A 21,802-nucleotide genomic window follows, 5' to 3' on the forward strand; every position below is an offset into this window, starting at 1 on the left:
TGGCCAATTGGCCTAGCCTGGTGTTTTTCAAAACAGAAAGTTTTGTTGACAACTTTCCTGACAAATTGACATGATAAAAGCTCTTCGAAAACGAAAAGTTTTAATTTATTGTCGATAATAATGACAAATTTATCTCGCGTTTTACTCATTTAATCGTTAATTTCAACTAATTATCGCGAAATGACGTATTCACCTTCAGCGAAAAAAAGTCATGTTTCAAAAAGCATCTGTTATCAGCTATCAATGTTCAGTTTTTTGAATCGTTTGTAAAGTGAATTTTCATTTTGAAAAATCGTAGTATTTTCATTATTTTTTCCCCAATTTTTTGATCCGAAGGAAATTTTTTCATCTCGAACCAACACACATGATTCGTGGTAAAGATCTGGTCACCAGTTTAATTATAGCTTCTGAAAAAGCTGCTCGAGTTGCTCGAATATGTCGTCAAAATCCGCATCTATTATCCCTACTCGTCGAGGAAAAAACACAAGAAATGGATAAAAATTGTCGTTTTGTAAAGGATTTCAAAACTTTAGCCGATGTTCTAGTCCAACAAGCCATCAAGTATGATTTGGAGAGAGAGGTACGTATTAAGTTACGTTTTCTAGTCCACGAATCATTACCTAGTCAACTTATTTAATATTATACTCTGAATTTTAGTTTTCTGATTTGAAAGGCCACGTCTATGGCGAAGAAAGCGAATCGTTCACCAATACGAATGGAGATCATGTGGCTGTCAATTTGAACGAAGATGATTCCAATACATTCGCTATTTTGAGAAAAGTATTAGATGGAGATGAAGAAGCTGCGAATGTGCTAACGAAATGTGTTCATTCTCAAGTTGACATTCAAGATGTACCTGTTCAGATGTTTCCTTCCGAATGTGGCGAATTACCTATCGAAGAGATTGCTATATGGATAGATCCGATTGGTTAGCATAAATAGCTCCATTTATGTAGTATACGTATTTTTTCAGTTTGAAAAAGTGCTCATGCTATAAAAAAATTACAGATTCTACAGCCGAATACATCAGTGGAGAAAATACCAGTGTCTTTGTAAACGATTCTTTGCGAATTTCATTAAATGGTTTAAATTGCGTAACAGTATTGATCGGAGTATTTAACAGGATTACAGGAGAACCTATTATAGGCGTCATCAATCAGCCATTTTATTCGTTCAACGCTAATGTGTAAGTATATAGAATCGATCGAGTAAAAAGTAATAATTTATGCATTCATAATTATTGATTGTTTTTATTTCTTTTGATTCAGCTGGCAAGGCCGATGTTTCTGGGGCTACTCTTATAGAAATAATTCTTCATCCAGCATTCCATCTAACTTATCACCATCCAACGGAAATGTTAGCCTTGAATCATTTTTTTTTTTTTAAATCATTGATAAATGATAAGCGAAGTTAATTAATCATTTTCATCCATTTTTTCCCCAGATCATTGCTGTGAGTGCGGTAGAAAAAGAAGAGAATAGAAAAAGACTAGAAGACGCTGGGTTCACTCTAATCTCACCAGCAGGAGCTGGATTTAAAATCCTATGCGTTGTTCTTGGGCAAGTTAGCGCTTATGTTCTGAGTTACGGATCCACGTACTTCTGGGATACTTGCGGTTGTCACGCCATCCTCAAATCACTCGGAGGAAATATCTTGAACTACGACGAGGCTGTAAAATTCGATAAATTGAGTGATATTTCGTATCAAGAAAAAAATGATACGAATAATATCAAATTATACGCCAATAAAGGTGGTATTATCGCTTCAAAAGACGAAGGCGTGATTGTGAAAATTGTTGATATTTTAAAACAAACTAAAACCGAATGAATAACTTCATTCGAAAAAAATTATGTCTGATTTTTTTTTCTTCTTCAGCCGGTGTCTGGGCTAATTCCTTATTATGTAGTTTTTATTATTTTTCAAATTGACCGCATCAGTTGAGAAAATTGAGGCCATTGATAGTATATTATTCATTTAACCATTTTTCGTGACCATGTTATTTTTTTAAAGTGACGAAAGTCACTATAATATTATTTTTTCAGTATTTTTTGCTGTTTTACTCGTTTTTTTGTTTGTTTTTATTCCGGATTTGTTTAGTTACCAACTCATTGATCTGATTAGGTTACCATGTGTTGTATGTTTTTTTTCTTTCTCGTTGAGTTCTCAAAACTAAAAAAAAAAAATTGTTTTTTCGTATTTTAACGTTTACCATTTGTATTATTTTGACTAGCAGTATTTCGATTGTTCAGTATTCCATAATTCGAACAATATTTCAAAAATTATTAATCTACGAGTAGTTTGTTGTCACTTTTAGATTTTTCAGTACTATTAATTTATTTGGGGATAATTAAGTATTACAATGAAGGCGTGTTGTGTCAAGTTGCATCGCATCATGTTGTGTAATATCACGTAATAATCATTCCTTATTCATTAAACTAAAGTGCATGTTAAGAAATTCCAATTCCTATCTTTTCATGGAATTACTACGTACTTAGTCTAAAAAAGAAGCGTATAATTTTTCGAGTAAGTACTTATTTCGATAAATTTAATGTCATGATTGTCTGCAGTGTTATTATGTACTTCATAAGTCTGTTACTCTGTTTTACATTCGTTTATTAATCCAGTTGTTAATGTTTTAGAAAATTTTTATTAGTGCAAATATTGAAACGATATGTGCTATCCTCCATCATTCTGTTAAATTATTATAGGTACCTATCTATATTTCAGTTACAGTAAATAAAGATTTATAAATGTTTGAAAATTGGAAATCTTATTTTTGATAAAATATTCGTCATTCCAAACTAATGCATTTCAGCCATCGTTGGTACATATTTTCGTGGTTAAATATTAACTTTAAAATCGAAAATAGCTATTTTTAGGTACCCCAAGTCACGACTTTTCTATAAATAAATTTTCAAGAACCCTTAAAAGTTAAAAGTGAGCTATCAAAGTTCAAATCTCTAAATATTTATTCTATCTTAAGTCAATGTACTGATTTTAATTTCCCAGTCGAGTGAATCTCGTTGAAATTAATTAGGTATTCGTTAATGTGGGAGTAGGTATTACGTTGACTTTATATGAAATGGATTATTTATGTCATGGTTTTGAAAATTCAAGTGAACTGAGTTTTCAATTTCAAGTGATGGAAGTTCGCGTCATTTCGTTAATATGTCAATACTTCGCTGAGAGGAAGTGGAAGTATAGTGATGTTATTAATTTTTCAACGAAAAATGATCATTTTTTTTTATTCATAGAAGTATGATCGTAATACCGCGTTGGATCATAAATTAGGATACAATGAGTAGATTTCCTGTTACTTTAAATATGTGTACGGTCTACTCAAAGTGTTCAAATATTCAATCAATTTTATCTCTTGAGTTCTCTGAAGATATAGCGACACTCTTATCTTATTCTAATGAGTTGATTATGTTGCTGTCCTTCTTCTTGCATTTAATATTCGCTGCTGTCATCTTGTTTTTCCAGGAGAATTCTACGATGCAAAAATTGTCAAGTAGGTATTCCTTGTGTTGGAACTGATTACTGAAAGCTGAAATCATTTTCTGAAATTTTTATTTTTTTATTACACAGATATAGGTAGATGAAATACTGCTGTAATTGTTGACGATATCAGTCAGCTTATCGTAGCTAATTGGTGTAATGTAAATAATTAACGATGTTCTTGAAGGAAGTCGTTCTTAGTTTCTCATCAAAAAATCATCGTCTCGAGTTCTCTACGAATTTTTCATTAGTAAATGTTATCAATAATCATCAAATTATGAACCAAGATACATTTAATACTTGGTAATTTCTAAATGTATTCAAATATTTTAATATTTAACTTAGTTCGCCAACAAATTCGTCTGCAAAAAGCGGTAGGGTGGAAACGAGCGCCGGATCCGGAGATAGAAATAAAAAATTCCAAGATGGCAGCACTGTTTTTAGCCCGTTAGATTTTTTTCTCGTTCGTTGCCTTACCTGCGTCGTTCGCCGTGTTCCTCCTAATCTACCGTAGTGATATTTTGAGGACAATTTTTTTGAAGTACAAATTTTATATATTTAAAACTTTGAAACTTTCACGATTTCTTATTAATTTCTCGAAAAAAGGAATTAATATTCAGTATTACTTTCGTACGTATTTATTGCTGTACTATATTTCTTCTGTGTGTGTGTTTAATTTATGCCAAACATGAATGCATTTATCAGAAACACGGTTCTTCGTCGAAAGTGCAATATTTCTCCTTTAGTAAGTATTCTGTATTATAAATACATATTATTCTACCTAAACTTAGTATTTATAAGTTTCTCGTTGAGCTCAGATCACAACAAAACAGTTTACTTCTGTACTACTGGGTGTATCTCTAGTATCGTCCACAATAGCAATGTGCTCAACTACCTACCTACAGTTCGCTGAAAAAAAAACTAACGCATAATGGTTAATTTATTTTACAGAATAAACTTGTGAATGGTGCAAGTTGTCTCAGAGCTTTACACTTGGGAAAATCAGACAAGGCCAGTGTTTCGAATGATGTACGTATATCACAGATGCAAGTTTCCAGTTCAGAATTGCATACAGAAATCATTAATCAACTCTCACACTTGGCTTTTTTTTCAGATATCCGACTCGTATGCTGTGGTAGATCATACTTTCGATGCAGTAGTTGTAGGAGCCGGCGGTGCCGGTCTCAGAGCAGCATTTGGCTTAGTCGAAGAAGGATTCAGAACTGCTGTTATTACGAAGTTATTCCCTACGAGATCTCATACGGTTGCCGCCCAAGGAGGTATCAATGCCGCCTTGGGTAATATGGAAGATGATAACTGGCAATGGCACATGTAATTATTTTCTAAAACCTTTAACCTTCTTGTTATTCAAAACATTGCATAAATATTGCGTATTGTGAACCTTATTATGGGGCTTGTTTGTGTGATCAGTTTTCTCGATAATATGTTAGCTTTTGTTTAAAAATTCCATTGTTCAGGTACGATACGGTGAAAGGTTCAGATTGGTTGGGTGATCAAGATGCAATTCATTATATGACGAGAGAGGCACCCAAAGCTGTCTGCGAGCTGGAAAACTACGGTAATTTTACATCGTGTTATTTCTCAAGTTTAATTGCATGATAGTTTTCGATAAGTTTTTTATCATTCGGTTATTACCAATATGTATTAAACATCGAACAAAATACTCTGAGTAGATAATTACGACGTTGGGAATTAATGTATCGATCGTTTTAATTATAGGCATGCCATTCAGTAGAACTCAAGATGGAAAAATTTACCAAAGAGCGTTCGGTGGACAAAGTTTAAAATTCGGTAAAGGAGGACAAGCCCACAGATGCTGCTGCGTAGCAGATCGAACTGGGCATTCGTTGCTCCATACTTTGTACGGTCAATCTTTACGTTACGATTGTCACTATTTCATCGAATACTTCGCCTTGGATTTATTAATGGAAGGCGGAGAATGCGTCGGTGTGATTGCTTTGTGTCTAGAAGACGGCTCCATTCATCGATTCAAAGCTAAAAATACGGTAAATTTACACCGATCGACGTAGATATGGAAAATTTCCCCATCTAATTGAAATTATGGTCTAGATTTTAGCCACCGGCGGTTACGGACGAGCGTATTTCTCTTGTACATCGGCTCATACGTGTACTGGTGATGGTACAGCTATGGTTACCAGAGCCGGCCTAGTCAATCAAGATCTCGAATTCGTACAGTTTCATCCTACTGGTACGTTGAGTCGCGTGACTTGGTTTTCAAATTAATTATATACGTCGAAACTGGTTTTTTTATGAGTTTGACGACTATGTACTTGAATTGATTATCATGAAAATGTAATATGTACGAGAGAAAGAGTGAATTCTTTTTGTAAACAGGCGATTGTATTTTTTTTTCAGGAATTTACGGAGCTGGTTGTTTGATGACGGAAGGTTGTCGTGGTGAGGGTGGGTATTTAGTCAATAGCGAAGGAGAACGGTTTATGGAACGATATGCTCCTGTTGCCAAAGATTTAGCATCGCGTGATGTTGTCTCTAGATCGATGACTATTGAGATTAGAGAAGGAAGGTACGATATTCTTACCAAGATTATTATTTTTAATTAAATATAAACTAATATGATGACGATATTTTATGAACGAGTTGGCTCAGTTTCATAAAGCTACGTTGTACGTTTTCAGTAATAATGTCGAATATTTGAAATTAGTCGAATACTTCCATTTATTTATGGGAATGAAAAAGTTTCTTTTTTATACCTCACATACGAAGTTCAAATATGCTTGAAAATTAAATCATCCGCAGCTCGAATTCTAATTCAAAATTCATCAGCAGCTTAGATAAAGATAATTACACAAATGGATTTCGATATGGCGTGATTTTATACGATTATGAAACGTTCAAGTTGGTTTAAATGGCCCTTCACGAACTTTCCCGAGCTCCTAAATCTACGCAACAAGTTCATCGTCTCCGAAATTTGTATTTTAATAAAGAAAAAAGGGCTCGGATTTATTTGTTTTTCTTCGCAAGCCTCATCGAAATCCGATTTAGATAACCTTTATTTGCTTTGCAATATAGTACCTATCAGAATATTTTGTAATGGAGTTATCACCTTTTTTTATAGGGGTTGTGGACCGGAAAAAGATCACGTTTATTTACAATTGCACCACTTGCCACAAGAACAATTAGCTTCGAGATTACCGGGTATCTCAGAAACGGCGATGATTTTCGCCGGCGTAGACGTGACCCGTGAACCTATACCAGTGTTACCCACCGTTCATTACAATATGGGAGGTGTTCCTACTAATTATAAAGGCCAAGTGAGTGTTGATTTGTAAAAAAAAAAGTATAGGTATCAACGATGGATGAAATTTTAAAATTTATGTTCTCTGTTAAGGTATTGATAAGCGAAAACGGTAGTGATAAAGTAGTACCTGGATTATATGCCTGTGGCGAAGCCGCCAGTTCCTCCGTACATGGTGCTAATCGTCTAGGAGCCAATTCATTATTAGATTTAGTCGTATTCGGTCGTGCTTGCGCAAAGACAATCGCCCAAGAACATGTCCCCGGTGAAAAAATCAAATCAACGAAGGATGTAAGATGACTCTATTCGAGTTTTAGAATATCAATACCCACCTTGATCGTATTTTGACGCTTTATTATTATATATTTTTTGTTTACAGAACATCGGTGAAGAATCAGTCCAAAATTTAGATAGTATTAGAAACGCCAACGGCGATTCACCTACAGCTGAAATTAGATTAGCTATGCAGAAAACTATGCAAACTCATGCGGCCGTTTTCCGTACCGAAGAAACATTAAAGGAAGGTTGTTCGAAGATGAGCGAATTATATAAATCGTTGGCTCACATCAAAGTGCAAGATAGAAGTTTAATCTGGAATACGGATTTAGTCGAAACGTTGGAATTGCAAAATCTCATGTTGAATGCTTTACAAACCATATACGGCGCTGAAAATCGCAAAGAATCCAGAGGAGCTCATGCCAGAGAAGATTTTAAAGTACGTTTACACGTTTTGTAAAAAAAGTGCTGTAAAATGTCAAATCACGACTTTCATTTTTGTGTTATTTATTCCAGTTAAGAATAGACGAATTTGATTACTCAAAACCATTAGAAGGGCAAACGCGTAAACCTGTGGAACAGCATTGGAGAAAGCATACGTTGACTTTGATGGACCCGAAGACTGGACAAGTACGATATTTTATAATACCGAATTTGATTGAAAATGCGAATGATTTCCTAATTCTTCGACTGTGTTCTGTTTCAGGTTAAAATTACTTATAGACCTGTTATCGATGAAACTTTGGACCAAAACGAATGTAAGACGGTGCCACCGGCAATTCGATCCTATTAATATTCGTTTCATAAGTAATTGCCAGATTTGTTTGATAAAATGTATGTACAATTTCCCTATACTCCTCTTAATTTATTTTAAAAATGAACTAAAAAATTGAATGATGCATCGACAGATACGTGCGAAGGTGAAAGTATGCATTTTTATTGATTATACGATTATTCCCATAAAAATATCGTTTTTAAAAAAATGGGTCGAAAGAACATTTTTTTAAATCTCGCTCATCGTAAATCGTCGTTCTAAATGTGGCGCAAATTGTACGTAGCTAGTTTTCTTAGTTAGCAGGGTGGAGGCATTTTGCATATCGCAATCACAGAATACTCGCTTTGGAAAATTATTTTTTTATACGGTTTACGTTTCACGTGTCTTGTCAAAACTTAATACCAGTTAGATGAATTCGCGGTGATGGAGTAGTACGAGTGATGTAAATTTAGAATATAACTTTACGCAGTATTCTTTTTGTCATTTTAAATTAATTACCGACGTCATAATATCCTACTTTTGTCCAGTGTACAGAATTTTTCTGCATCATCTATCATATTTTCATAGACTATGTACGAAAGTTGGGAATCCGTGTGTAAAAAATGATTTATTTAATTAGGTCATCCCAAACTCTCGTTATCATTGTTGATTTTTTGCTAAAATAAACTGTTTCAAATATGTTTTTGTTTTTTCTTCCTTACTTGTAGTTTTCAGATACTGACGAGGGAACCTCTTGAGGTGTCACACTCCGATTTGAATGGGACCGCGATTTTTGGAAAGAGCATAGTCTAAAACCCCCAAAACCTAATTTTCAGCTGCCCAAGTTCATTTTTCGATTTTGGGGAATTTTTGAAAATTCAAAATTGACTGTTTTTGGCGATTTATGCTTTTCTTTTAAAAGTACGTGCTTGATCAGTAAAAATTGTCAAAATAAGTCCCAAAACTAATATTAATTACCCAAATCCAAATTTTACCATTTCCAGCCATTCTGGAGCCTCCAGCGCGATTTTTCAATTTCTCCAGAATTTTGAATTTGCTCCAGAAGGCGTGAATATGAAGTTGGGCAGCTAAAAATCGAGTTGTGTATTATACTCGACCTGTTTAACGAGTTTATCTACATTTGTAGATGTCACTAGAAAGCAACGGGAAACTACTAGTGGAAGCTCGAAACAACGTCGATTCCCCAGAATAATCGCAGTGGCAATAGGCATTCGCCTCACCCTGTAAGGGTAGCACAAAAATGCGATTTCCAATGTCCTGTAAAGGACAAGGAACCACGACGACGACGAGCCGATTTTGGGAGTGACACCTCAAGAGTGGTTTTTTGACCAGATTTTTTCAAAATTAAAAAATCCAAAAAATCAAAAGTTTTCTGTTTGTGTGGAAATTTTCGAAATTCACGCGAATCGCTGTATTTTGTCCAAAACTAACCCCCCAAATCCAAATTTCACAATTTCCAGGCGTTCTGGAGCCTCCAGCGTGATTTTTTAATTTCTCCAGAATTTTGAATTTGCTTCAGAAGACGTGAATATGAAGTTGGGCAGCTAAAAATCGAGTTGTGTATTATACTCGACCTGTTTAACGAGTTTATCCACATTTGAGCCGATTTCGGGAGTGACACCTATAGAGTGGTTTTTTGACCAGCTTTTTTCAAAATTAAAAAATCCAAAAATCAAAAGATAACCGTTTGTGAGAAAATTTTTGAAATTTGTGCGAATCGCTGTATTTTTTCAAGAACTAACCCCCGGAGCGCAAATTCTACCCTTTCCAGCCGTTTTGGAGCGAGAGTGACACCTCAAAAAACCACTGGGAGCATGCTGATCTTTTCTTGATTTTTGAAACTTGTGAATTTTTATTTTTTCGATTTCCATTGTTCATTTGTTGATGAATCTTTGTATTTATTTATGAATTCATTTCAATTTTTTCAACCCTCAAAGTTCCAATCCTATTTTCAAGCGGAATTTTTTATTCATTTTTTTTTTTTTAATGAGGTAGAAGTAGTACCTAAGTACTAAATTTTTTCATTTGTTGATGAAAAGAGTCAATTCTCAATTTATGGACTTTATTTTTTCCATCTTCAAAGTTCTAATTGAAAAAAAAAATATTCAGCGTATCGAGCTATCCTGCTTTCGACACTCATCAATATTCATCATTTCATCAACAAATGAAATGAATGAATAATCAAGTGGGTAATATGTACCTACTTAATTTTAAAAGTTTAAAAAAAGAAACGATTGAAAAAAAAGTTATAATAATTCAAAATCAAAACTCAAAAGTCAAAAGTTTGAAAAGTTCAACTTCAAAACATCAAAAATCAAAATAACCAGAAACCAGTTAACCACCATTACACCCCATCCACTCGCGAGCTGACAAAATAGGTTGGTGATCCTGTGAGTATGCGTGCGCATCTTCAAGTCGAGTTGTGTTTTGTTTCTAGAAATTATCGTCCATATTGTGAGAATTACATCGCATAAATAATGTTATTCTTATTCGTGTATTCAGTGTATTCGTCGAATTATTGGTATTTAAATATTAATTATGCGAATGTAGTGTTCCTGATTGATTGTTCTTGTAGAGTTGTCAACCATTAAAATGCGTTTGATTAATACGAAACAGACTTCCGTCGAAAAATTATTGTGCGCAGACAACACGTGTTACCAATTCGATCAGCCTCATCTGTCCTCTATGCACATCATTGAATAAGTTTCGACTAATTCCAGTATTCCAGTTCCATTTTGGTACAGCGTGCAGCGCCATGAAAACGGTAAAAATCATAACACATTCGTTCAACTTGACGCTGAACATCGACCAGAAAACAACGATCGAAGATTTGATCATAGAAACATGTAAGCATCTTGAAATCGGTCCAATCGCCCGACATTTATTCTTTCTACGCATCAAATCTACCACGGGCTCAATATGGCTACAATTGAACCTGAACGCCGAAAAAATGTCTTGTAAACATCTCGAATTTGATGTGAAACGCAGTTACCTCGACCAGTTCAAGCAAATTTTACCGGATTATCTTTGCGAGAGGTTTAAAGCCTGCCTTACAAACTATGTTGATGAACCCTCCGCAAAGCTTATTGTTGTCGATCCTTATCATAGTCTTCATCCTGGTATTTGTATTAAATACGATCTGAGAGGAAACGTAAGTGTTGGCCGTAAGGTTCTTCTATGTGATGAGTTCATGTTTCAGCCTTTTTATTGACTAATTGAATCTGTTTTTTCCCTGTTTTAGTTCGAACATGATGGTCAATCGATGACCTATGTTATGTGATTACACGTAAAGAAGCTGGGGCTGTCGAAATATCACGTAGAAATGGAATACCACTGTATTTACAATTTTCTTTGAAATCGGACATGATGTCATTTGTTTCGTTACTGGATGGATACTACAGACTAACGGTGAAATGGAGTTTCAATCTTTGTCGTGATGTATCGACGCCATCGTTGTATAAATTGCGATCTCTAAAATGTCACGGACCTGTTGAGTACGTATTGATTACTTTATATTTGAAGATAATCATCCTCCAATTTGCAGTGCTTAACTTACAATGGTTCTTGATTTCAGTCTGGAATTTGCTCACCGTAAATTGCGAGAAAAACGTAACGATAAAGTTGGCTGTTATATATTTTGAGAGAATCCGATCAAGAGTACGATACGTACAACATCGACCTTTGCACCAAAGCGAGGTAAACATTTCGTTACCGTAATGCCAAATCCGAGTATGTCCAAGAACGTGAATTTTTCAGGAGAGGAAATTGAAAGTTTGAAAGATGATAAAAACAAATGGAGGGGATATGAAGTAGTAAAATTTTGAAGTATGATAGCTCAATCTCTTATGAAGAGATTGTCTGAGCTACATTTGTAAAATTTCTCAATTTAGTACGTGTGATTAAATGATTGTCAAGCGGTGATGGACATACTCAGGTTTTGATTCTATATGTTCATGTTGTTACGAATTGAAATCCGAGTATGTCCCAAATTTCTTATGAATTTCGGGTATGGGTGAACTGTTATGCAGTCTTGAATGAAAGACAATGAAATTCTTATTCGATTGGTGTTGAATTTTTATCATTTCGCGTAAAATTAACGATTTAATGAGTACTTCTATTTTACTGATTTTTGCATACTACGTACGTCATCTTTAAACTAAAAATACTCGAAATTTTCAGTGGACACATAGGTATTTTAATACAGCAAAATGTTCGGATTTTCATCCTCTTGAAAATGAGCTGTTACCGAAAGCTCTACATGCAACCGTTCAAAAGTTTTCGAAGTTTGAAGTTGCGAAAAAGAGCTGCAAGCTGCAAGTATTGAACTTCAAACTGAAATTACTGAACGTTTTGAGTGGACACATAGGTATTGTATTTTAATGTATCAAAATGTTCGTAATTTTATCCTCTTTAAAATGGTTGTTTATCGAAAGCTGTTCCTTCAACCATTTGAAAGCTCTCGAAGATCAAAATTACGGAAGGTGGTCAACTGTGTTGTCACTGTTATCATGCAGTCACAATGAGTTCATGAGTTCTGTTTAGAATATTTTGTAATGCGGATTAGGTACTTTATTTACCCTGATCTATGAAACCAGTTGTCTGGCGTACGAGATGATAAACAAGCTGGAACACAATCATTGATGGTTTTATTTTAATGGACATACTCAATGGACATACTCGCTTTTAGCTTCTAAATGGACATACTCAATGTTTAAAATTTATTTAAATTCAATTTTTTTACATTTTCATAATAATTATAAGGTTTATTATTTATTTCACTAGATTCGGCTGAGCGTCAGCTTTTCAGTGATACCAAAATCAAAAAATTGAAAATTTTGGACATACTCGGATTTGGCATTAAGGTAACGATTTGCCATCGTCTTTACTCTTATCAATATCAGTACTGATAATGATAAAGAACTTATCTTTCAGTGTGAAACCTATTATGTACTCATAAAATTGTTATGGCAAACACGAAGCAATACAGATTGGGCGATGATGCAATTACCTATACCTCTGTATCAATGCTCATAGCAGCTTATACTCGTAAAAGCGAATCAGCAGAGATTGTACTTCGAGAGTGCTTGCCACCGCCTAAATTCGGTACATTAATTTTGTCCTTTTTTTTCTCTAAATTATTACGTATTGTGCAGTTTTATATAATTTTGTTTTTAGATCAGTCGAATTAATTAATATGTCGGACTGAAAATTTCCCTTGTAAGCAAAAATCTCTCGATCAGAAACAGTTACCAGTAACCAGACCGCTATGTATTGATGTGAGAACGTTGACGAGAAGTGAGTTGAATAAAAATTAGGAACAGACAGATGGAAGAAATCAATTCACTTCTGTTCATCGAGCTATGTTTGGGATTACGGTACGACTCTTTGGGAAATTTTCAGCTACGGTGAATCACCATCTTCAGATGAAGCTGATGTTATTAAAAAGGTATATAATATACTTTTTTTGATATACCCTCAAAACCTTGGAAAATGTGCTAATTTATCGAAGATTTTTTTTTTTTACAGTTTTACAACAGCGGTAAAGTGCTTCCTCTACCTACCAGCTGTCCTAGAACTGTTTATTATTTGATGAAAGAGTGTTGGAATAACAATCCCTGTCATTGTAAACGGCCGCAGGAAGTCATGCGTGATATTAATCAGGTTCTGTTTTAAGGTGAGAACTCGTAAAATTCCTTCGGCTTTTGAAAGTACCACTGCGTAAGAGATTAAGTTGTGAAGTCGTTATTTATTTCGTTTTTCATGTTTTTTCAGTGTACAATGTGCGACAAAATCATGCGTATACTGCGATCGCACCATCTCGCGATAGTCAGCTAGATAATGTTTCGATAAAATCAAATTTTAGCAACGATTTGAGTTGTAGTTTACCGTATGAGCCAACGGGTGAGTTGAGTCGTCAGTTGAAGTTTGTAACAGTCGTTAGCTGCGTGCCACATGTGGAAGAGAGAAATACATCTGTCTTTATGATTTGTTTTTTTATTTCAGTGAGCACATTTCGCAACGACGACGAAGAAAGATGTTGCGTCGATTTATTGCGTATGGATCAGGAGGATAATACCATTTACAATTTGATGATTCCGATGGAAAGATCGTCAAAAGTGAGCTTTTGTCGACATTTTTTCTTCTTCTAAAAATCAATTGTAATTCTGTGCTACTAATATTTGTGACTATCTCACTAATTATACAATCGTAGGTTACCTTTCTTTAAAATTTTTAATTATTATTTTTTATCAAACAGACTTCTAAACGAACCGAAAATTTTTTCCGTACAAATTCAGCACTGTCGATGTATAGCCTTGAAGGTAATTTCATTTCCAGCGTACAGAGTATATTCGAATTGGATCGCGAATGGAAATTAATACTGAACGGACGTATTGGAGAAGTAAGACAGAATTTTCCGTTTTTATAACTGCCTTGAAAGGTGCATTTTACTGATGAATTGTTTTCTTTAGGGGTTTCATGGTGAAGTATTTCGAGGAATTTTGCACGATTGGCTAACCGAAGAGGATACTCAAAAAGTCGCTGTTAAAAAATTGAAAAAACACGTGTTAACGCCCGATAACCTGGCTGATTTTGATAGAGAAATTTCCATTATGAAGGTAAACTGTTTTTTTTTTTTTTTGATTTTTTGACGAATCGTTCAACATTTGGGAACCCTTGTGATTACCTTTCTGGGTCCATTTAATAGCTCACGTTCAGTGTGTGTTTTTTTTTCGTAGAAATTAAACCATCCAAATATAGTCAGAATTAAAGGTATTCTTGGAGATCCAGAGCGGTGCCTGGTTATGGAGTACGTCCGGATGATTGTCCTTCTCACAAGTATTTAAATATAATGCGAGAATGCTGGCAGTACGAAGCGACTGAAAGGCCGACTTTTCAAATTCTTCATGAAAATATCGTTGAGCTTTTCCATCCAAATATAAGCTGCTATTCTGTGAAGCTAACTAGCTAACCGCAATCTTGACAAATGTAAAAATACGAGTAAGTGGTGAACTAGAGATACAATATAATTTTGACATTGACAGATTTTTTACGGTTCGTTTCTAATTTTTTCAGACATTATCGCCGAGTCCGCCTGGCACCTGATACATTTCTGAAATTTAATCCCGGCGCTGACGATAATTTTTTCCATTGGTTCTGGATCTGGAAAAATTTCTCAAAAGGGAAGACCATTACAAGATTCACAATTTCAGTTCGAGATGATCCCAAATAAAAGTAAGTTCTCGAGACTGTTGGGAATGCATAGAGTAGCAGCGAAGAAATAACTAAACGTTGTTTCATTTTAGAACCAGTAAGATGAATAGTATGCGACTTGAACTGGATACACTTCTGAGATATCACATCTATACGACTTGCAAGATCGACGTTTGTATTCAGAAAATCCGGTAGGAGATAATGTACTATTCTAACTGCATAAATCAATTAATAGATTATTATTAAGAATGTTTAGTGTTATGGGGGGGGGGGGGAGGATTTGATCTAAATTCATGACCAAAAAGTAGTATCGTGTTGGTCAAATCCGCGGGGAAAAAATGTGATTGAAGTCAACTGTGCACACTTTAAACCCAATGTGAATGTATTCGAAGCGATTTCCTAATTCAACTCAACAACAACGTGCACCACTTTCTTGCTCGCTTATTTACCCTACTGTAGAGTAACGTTATCTGGTGATATTTACTCGTAGCTCGAGTTATGACGTAGGAGACATTGCGTCTTGCGCTGTCGCTGCTCACTCGCCGATAATTTTTGTAATTTTTCAGAACCACCGCCCAACGCTTGTCATTTTACCGCTAAGGCGTGTGCCAGTTTGTTTGTGGGATATGTAAACAATCTCGACTTTTAGAGAATGAAACGTTTTACGTGTTGTAGACGGTGTGAACGAGCAACGTTCGCCTTAACAGTATGTTGTTGTGATGGAAAATCTGCCTTCATTCAAAAAAGCGCAGGAATATCCTTCTATGTTGAAGATATTCAAAATGATCGATCTTTAATGAAAGCTGTGTTTTAACTCGAACTGTTGAAACTATTTTCGCATGCGCCGCCATCAGGGCACCAACCCTTTATACTACTCTTATTAATTATCATAAAATTACCCTCTATTGATAAGACATTTTATTTAATAGCAAAAAATGAATTTAAATTGATGATGTAATAACATCAGATTCAGTCAAAAGTTTCCACTGACATTCGCATATACTTACTCAAAAAATTTTGAAGGGTGTTTTTGGAGGCTAGCATATAATTGTTGGAACTTACATACTGATTATTCTCATGATCCGTAATTTTACACTATATTATGGACCAGTACTTCAGTACTAAGTTCCATAATAGTTACTCTTCACTTTCCATAAAAGATTTACTTCTTTTTTTTAGAGATTATCCATTTTTTATTTTGAATTTCAAATAAAACACTATTACATAAATTCTTAAAAACTGATAAACCACACATTACATAAATTATATTAAATATCATGTTATTGTAAATTTTTGTTTATTGGCTTTTACTAAATTGCACTTTGTTTTGTGTAACTTTTGAGAAAATCAACTAAGCAAAAACACTGTAAAACATCCGATTTATAAACCAACAGCAAATCAGTTGTTGTAATAACAAATTTCCCTTTACCACAGGTTACTAGTTAAACAGCCGATCAACTAATCAGGCGTTTAATCAAGGGTTGTAATAATTGCCCTAAACGTTCCTTGTTTTTATTAAGAGGGTGTATGTCATGTTGTCTATGGGCACTATTGAATATGTTGCAGGGTTGTAATAATGGTCCTAAACATTCCTTGTTTTTATTAAGAGGGTGTATGTCATGTTGTCTATGGGCACTATTGAATATGTTGCAGAGATTGTTGCATTCAACTCCAGTGATAGATATGTTAGTGATAAATATTCTCAATTTATCATGATCTTCACTAGAAAATGTTGCTTTTGATTTTTTTTCTCATCTTGTGATCATTTTCTCTTTTTCACATTGATTTGAATTAGCCAATATAGCAGTCTGTATATTAGTCCACAGTATCAATTTCTGATTATTCTGTAGACCTTTGAAGTAAGGTGCCAAGCTGAGGCAGAAAGTTTCATCTTAGGTAGTATCTGACTACTCACATTTCTTCTTAACTACAATAACATCTTTTTTAACATCAATACTCACATTTTTGAGTTTTATCTGTACCATTAAAATCTTAGTTATTCCTTATGGAAGTGATAGTGAAGGTAAATGAAGAGGTGGTGACAGGAATGGGTTTGTTTGAACAGTGAAGCAATAAAGATGTGATCATTCATTTGTCTCCTATTCATTAAAAATCAATACATTTCATAAATTTGAACAAAAAAAATATTAACAAAAACTTACAATTACAATAAAACAAGAGAGAATGAGAAATGTAAAGGGTGTTCCAAAAGTAACGCCTACTCACCCATAACTCACTGTCTAATTATTGTACCTAAAAAATTGATAGCTCATAAGAAAGAGAATTTTATTGGCTTTGAAATGATTTATTACATTTCAACATAATCACCATTTTTTTTTTTCAATACAGCGCTGCCAATGTGAAATCAGTTTATGCATACCCCTTTTCATTAAATTCAGGGGGCTGGGAATGGAATCATTCATTCACTGCGCGAGTGAGCGCTGCAATTCTTGGTCTAATGCACAGCGATTACTTTTTAAACCCTTCTTCAGATGCCTGAATAAATAAAAATCACATGGCGCCAAATCTAGTGAGTAAAGGAGGATGAATAGTGTCTTCAAATCCATTCTCCTCAATTGTGTGGTCTTGCATTATCATGTTGCAGGATAAACACAGAATGATCACTTTGTACATACATGGTTCAAACAACGTTTCAACTTTTTAAAAGTGCTTACACAAGTCTCTGAATTGACTGTATGTATTCCCTTTTGGCAGAAATGCTATGTGCACTAGGCCATCCATATCCCAGAACACTATCAGCATCAATTTCTCTGTTGCTCTCTCAGTTTTGACCTTCTTTGGGTGGGGGGAGGGGAAGTGGAATGCTGATATTGTTTTGAAGTCTCCTGCAATTCTGGATCATAATGGCATACCCAAGATTCATCTCTGGTTATGATATTCTGAATAAACAGCTCACCTTCACAAAAATACTGTGCCAATAGCTGTTCAACTGATTCCTTTCACGCCAACTTCATTTCATTGGTCAGCAACTTTTCTGTTGAAGCCGGATTACAGTCTGAGCAGTGAGTTGTTGCTGGGTTAAACACTGATTTTCCCGAATTTGTTGGTGAATTTGATCCATTAATAATTCAAATGATCACCGCAGTTTTGGGCACCATGATCGAGGTTGGTCAAAAATTTCAATCAGCCCATTCTTCACCTTATGAGCCCAGTACCATACTGTACCATACCCTTTAAAGTTTGATGTAATTCATCCTCATAGATGATGAGTCCTTATTTTTTAGCTGGTCACTGCTGACCACATGCCCATTTGCAATCATCCCTAAAATCATTTTGTACAAGGAATTAAGTGATTTTATGGAACACCCTGCTTTTTCTATATTGTCTCTATATAATTTGAGCATTAATTTGGTTGTTGTGTCATTCCAAGTGAATTTTTCCTATGAAATGAATTATTAGCATGATACAAAGCACATCTCAATAATACAAAAAGGAAATCTGTTTGGTGTATCTATGTAAAGCCTATGAGGAAAAAACATTAATTAAAAATAAAATTCATAAAAAATTATAATAACAATCATACACTTACAAAGGGTGAGGTGTTGTTTCAGGTGTAGGGTACCTAACTACCTATGATTATTTTTTCCAGCATTATCTGGGTATATAATACCCTCCTCCATGGACTTCTCATTAGTTGAATAGCTTTATAAAGAGGACAAATTTATTTTTTTAAAAATGGATATTTTTTAATAAACATATTTTTGAAAATGAAATGGAATAATATTATTACTTTTCAATTACCTTTACACCAACTATAATTTCCTCATTTGTATTGTTCTGTTGGGTGCCAGTGATGTTTTTTAAATCTGTCTTGACCTTGATTTTGTACATCACATTATCAAAAGTAGCTGTGACAAACTTGCTTTTCCAATCTACCTCTGCAGTGGAAACCTTTATTTCTAACCCATCTGAAAGTATCCAAAATCCTAATAGAAAATTTGAATGTCAAATTGTAAAATATAATTCTGAATGGACTTACTTTTACATTGAACAAAGACATCATCACCCTCCATATGCATCATAATAGCATTTAATGCGTCCTTGCTCATTTTATAAAATTAATTTTAAAAATTTCAAATATTAAAAGAAAATTTTAAACTCTAAAACTTTAAATTAAAACAAACTTCTAACCATTCAACTAAAACGTACTTTAATGTACTTCAAACTTATCTGTCTGAGAAATGGTTTCATCTTAAGAAAAACTATCCCTTGAGTAGATTCACTTTTTCCAGAATCAGAACTGAAACTGAGTCTAAAAACTGTTTTGAATCTGGTAGAACAAACAACCACAGATTTGAAACTAGTGGCAAAATAAACAGCCTAAATATGAATAAATGTACTGCTGCTTGGAGAAGTATTCAAACTAGCATCATCTTCATTGTCATCTTCCATGTCATATTCATCTTAGTAGTGGAAAATGATGATCAAGTTCATTTACTGTGTTCATCATTAGTATATTACAGTGACAATGTGATCATCTGCATTATCATTATAGAGATTGCTTTCATTCACTCCTTCAGTGACATCATTGTCATAGAGAAATCCTAGTAGATCGAAGTATTTCCATGTAGGTTTTGGAGTATCTCCTCCAGTACTACCTGACCTTGGATTCAGAATTTTCTGTTAATTTTTACAGTAGGTGTCTTTCAAATTTTTCTACTTGTTTTTTGCAATTTGTCTTGTTGAATGATAAAAGTTGATATTATATTGATGTGAAGTATAACACTCACAAAAAAATATTAGTACAGTAGACTTCCGCTTATCTGGACAGCAGTATTATCCGGACGAAAAAAAGTTCTCCTTATTATCCGGACTTTTCGATTATCCGGACAAAATCCGTGCTATCTGGACAAGCATACACGAATTTCTTACAAGTATATAGTAAAAAAATTTTGTAATCTTTGTTTTTTATTTATTTTTCTCTATTTTTTGAAGAAATAAAATCTATCCATCGCACTTTTTATTCAAAATTGCAAAATACACCATCATCATAAAAAAACAGGCATTTTCTACCAAAAATTCAACCAAAAAACATCAATCCGTATTATCCGGATTTTTTCTTATCCGGACAACCAAATTCCCCAGTTAGTCCGGATAATCGGAAGTCTACTGTAGTTACTTTCATTTTTTTCAATAACATTTTATTGAAAAGAAAAAAATTACTTACCCATTTCTTGATTTGTAGTTGTGGTCTTTTTATTCGTCTACCTTTATTACCATGCATCCCATCCTGAATATGTAAAGAGGATGGGAAGTTGTAAGAGTTTTTTTTTGCAGCACTGAAGTAACCTATGAGTACAACCGTTCCTTATCCTCAGATGAGGAACTATTGGTCTCCTACACTAGGCCCTTGACCTTCACTCTTAATTTTGCAATATGAATGGTGTACTTGAGTTTGGTTTTGTTATCCAAACTGGATTCTTTGGATGTCTTCCTCAGTATTATCAATTCATTGCCTTGTTCAAAATGCTCAACTCAATCAGATAGGGTTCAAGTGTATAATATTGTAACAAGTAGAATGTTCAAATCACTCCATTGGGATGCTTGCTCAGCACATCTCAAACTTCACTTGCAGTAATGGTTTTGTAAACATGTCAGCAGTCTATTTTCTCTGTTGAAATATATTCAATGATTGTGGTCTAATATTTCTTTAACTAACATCTATAGGGTTTCTAGGTACCTTTCAATAATCATTGAATTTAGTGATGAAAATCACCTAAGTATGGTTTTCCAGTGCGTTGATAGACTGTTCTTTTAAGGCCATATGGGCATATATTAGCAATTAAATTCTGAAATGGCAGCTCAAGATATCGAATTGTTCCCATTCTTTCCGTAGTTTGCATATCCTTGAATTTGATAGTGCCCTATATGTAAATTTTTCACTTATATGAGTACCTTAAGGTTGTAATTTTTCATGTATATGTGACGCGGCACGACAAAATCGACCTTCCGTCTGGAAAAATTATTTTTCACTTTTTGACGGATTTTTGGTACTTGGACATTCAAAAATCATTTAAAACCACCCAGAAGTCCCTACGATTTGCATAGCTCCATATACGGGGTAATCCAGTCAGAAGTATGCTCATTTTTCTGACTTTTTTGATTTTTTTTTGATTTTTTCATTATTTCAATTTTTAAATCGATCTGGAGGCGAAACAAAGCGTTCTACGAGAAAAATACATCGAGCAAAGTTGTAGAGAATTAAATTTCCAAAAACCTATAAGAGGTTTATTTTTCTCCTAAATGCATAGTTTTTCCGTTTTTCTCAAAAAACAAAAACCTCATGATGATTACCATAAAATTTCTGTTTTTTGAGAAAAACGGAAAAACTATGCATTTAGGAGAAAAATAAACCTCTTATAGGTTTTTGGAAATTTAATTCTCTACAACTTTGCTCGGTGTATTTTTCTCGTAGAACGCTTTGTTTCGCCTCCAGATCGATTTCAAAATTGAAATAATGAAAAAATAAAATAAAAAATTGAAAAAATAAGCGCAATCACGACTGAGCCCCTTGTATCAATGTAAATAACCATTTTACCCAGTGATATTCACACAAAACAGGCAAGAAACGTTATCCAAGACTATGTTTAGCTCAGTTTAGCCGGAGAACGCGATTAGAGCGCAAGCGCTTCCGCTAAACGAGCAGAACTGGACTGAAAACTTTAACCCCCCATAACTCAAAAACTTGTTTTCAGATGGAAGGTCGATTTTGTCGTGCCGCG

The 21,802-nt window shown here is 34.3% G+C and overlaps 2 protein-coding genes and 1 pseudogene across 2 annotated transcripts; all 3 read left to right on the forward strand.

The window, feature by feature from the left end:
* Positions 1–76: 76 nt before the first annotated feature.
* Positions 77–4,243, forward strand: Ipp (inositol polyphosphate 1-phosphatase). The gene is made up of 5 exons (XM_065364205.1): positions 77–580; positions 658–928; positions 1,009–1,186; positions 1,269–1,356; positions 1,444–4,243. The coding sequence occupies exons 1-5, from the start codon at positions 365–367 to the stop codon at positions 1,825–1,827; spliced, it is 1,137 nt and encodes a 378-aa protein (XP_065220277.1). The 5' UTR covers positions 77–364; the 3' UTR covers positions 1,828–4,243.
* LOC135845569 (succinate dehydrogenase [ubiquinone] flavoprotein subunit, mitochondrial-like) lies at positions 4,037–8,527 on the forward strand. Its single transcript, XM_065364204.1, has 12 exons — positions 4,037–4,243; positions 4,450–4,527; positions 4,613–4,830; positions 4,977–5,077; positions 5,239–5,525; positions 5,590–5,728; positions 5,896–6,064; positions 6,617–6,812; positions 6,890–7,087; positions 7,176–7,511; positions 7,589–7,702; positions 7,779–8,527. Exons 1-12 carry the CDS (start codon positions 4,178–4,180, stop codon positions 7,863–7,865), a joined length of 1,989 nt encoding a protein of 662 aa, XP_065220276.1. The 5' UTR covers positions 4,037–4,177; the 3' UTR covers positions 7,866–8,527.
* A 1,710-nt stretch (positions 8,528–10,237) lies between these two features.
* LOC135845123 (uncharacterized) lies at positions 10,238–21,260 on the forward strand (annotated as a pseudogene).
* Positions 21,261–21,802: the final 542 nt, after the last annotated feature.

The sequence above is a fragment of the Planococcus citri genome, chromosome 4 (assembly GCF_950023065.1).
Source record: "Planococcus citri chromosome 4, ihPlaCitr1.1, whole genome shotgun sequence".
NCBI classification, from domain to species: Eukaryota; Metazoa; Arthropoda; class Insecta; order Hemiptera; family Pseudococcidae; genus Planococcus; species Planococcus citri.

What these genes read in the sequence shown, in the direction of transcription:
- Ipp (XM_065364205.1), top strand. Translation starts at nt 365, where the DNA reads ATGATTCGTGGTAAAGATCTGGTCACCAGTTTAATTATAGCTTCTGAA. An exon ending in TATATGGATAGATCCGATTG is followed by an intron (nt 929 to 1,008) that starts GTTAGCATAAAT and finishes AAAAAATTACAG; the next exon opens with ATTCTACAGCCGAATACATC. An exon ending in TATTCGTTCAACGCTAATGT is followed by an intron (nt 1,187 to 1,268) that starts GTAAGTATATAG and finishes CTTTTGATTCAG; the next exon opens with CTGGCAAGGCCGATGTTTCT.
- LOC135845569 (XM_065364204.1), top strand. Translation starts at nt 4,178, where the DNA reads ATGCCAAACATGAATGCATTTATCAGAAACACGGTTCTTCGTCGAAAG. An exon ending in AGGCCAGTGTTTCGAATGAT is followed by an intron (nt 4,528 to 4,612) that starts GTACGTATATCA and finishes CTTTTTTTTCAG; the next exon opens with ATATCCGACTCGTATGCTGT. An exon ending in GATAACTGGCAATGGCACAT is followed by an intron (nt 4,831 to 4,976) that starts GTAATTATTTTC and finishes TCCATTGTTCAG; the next exon opens with GTACGATACGGTGAAAGGTT.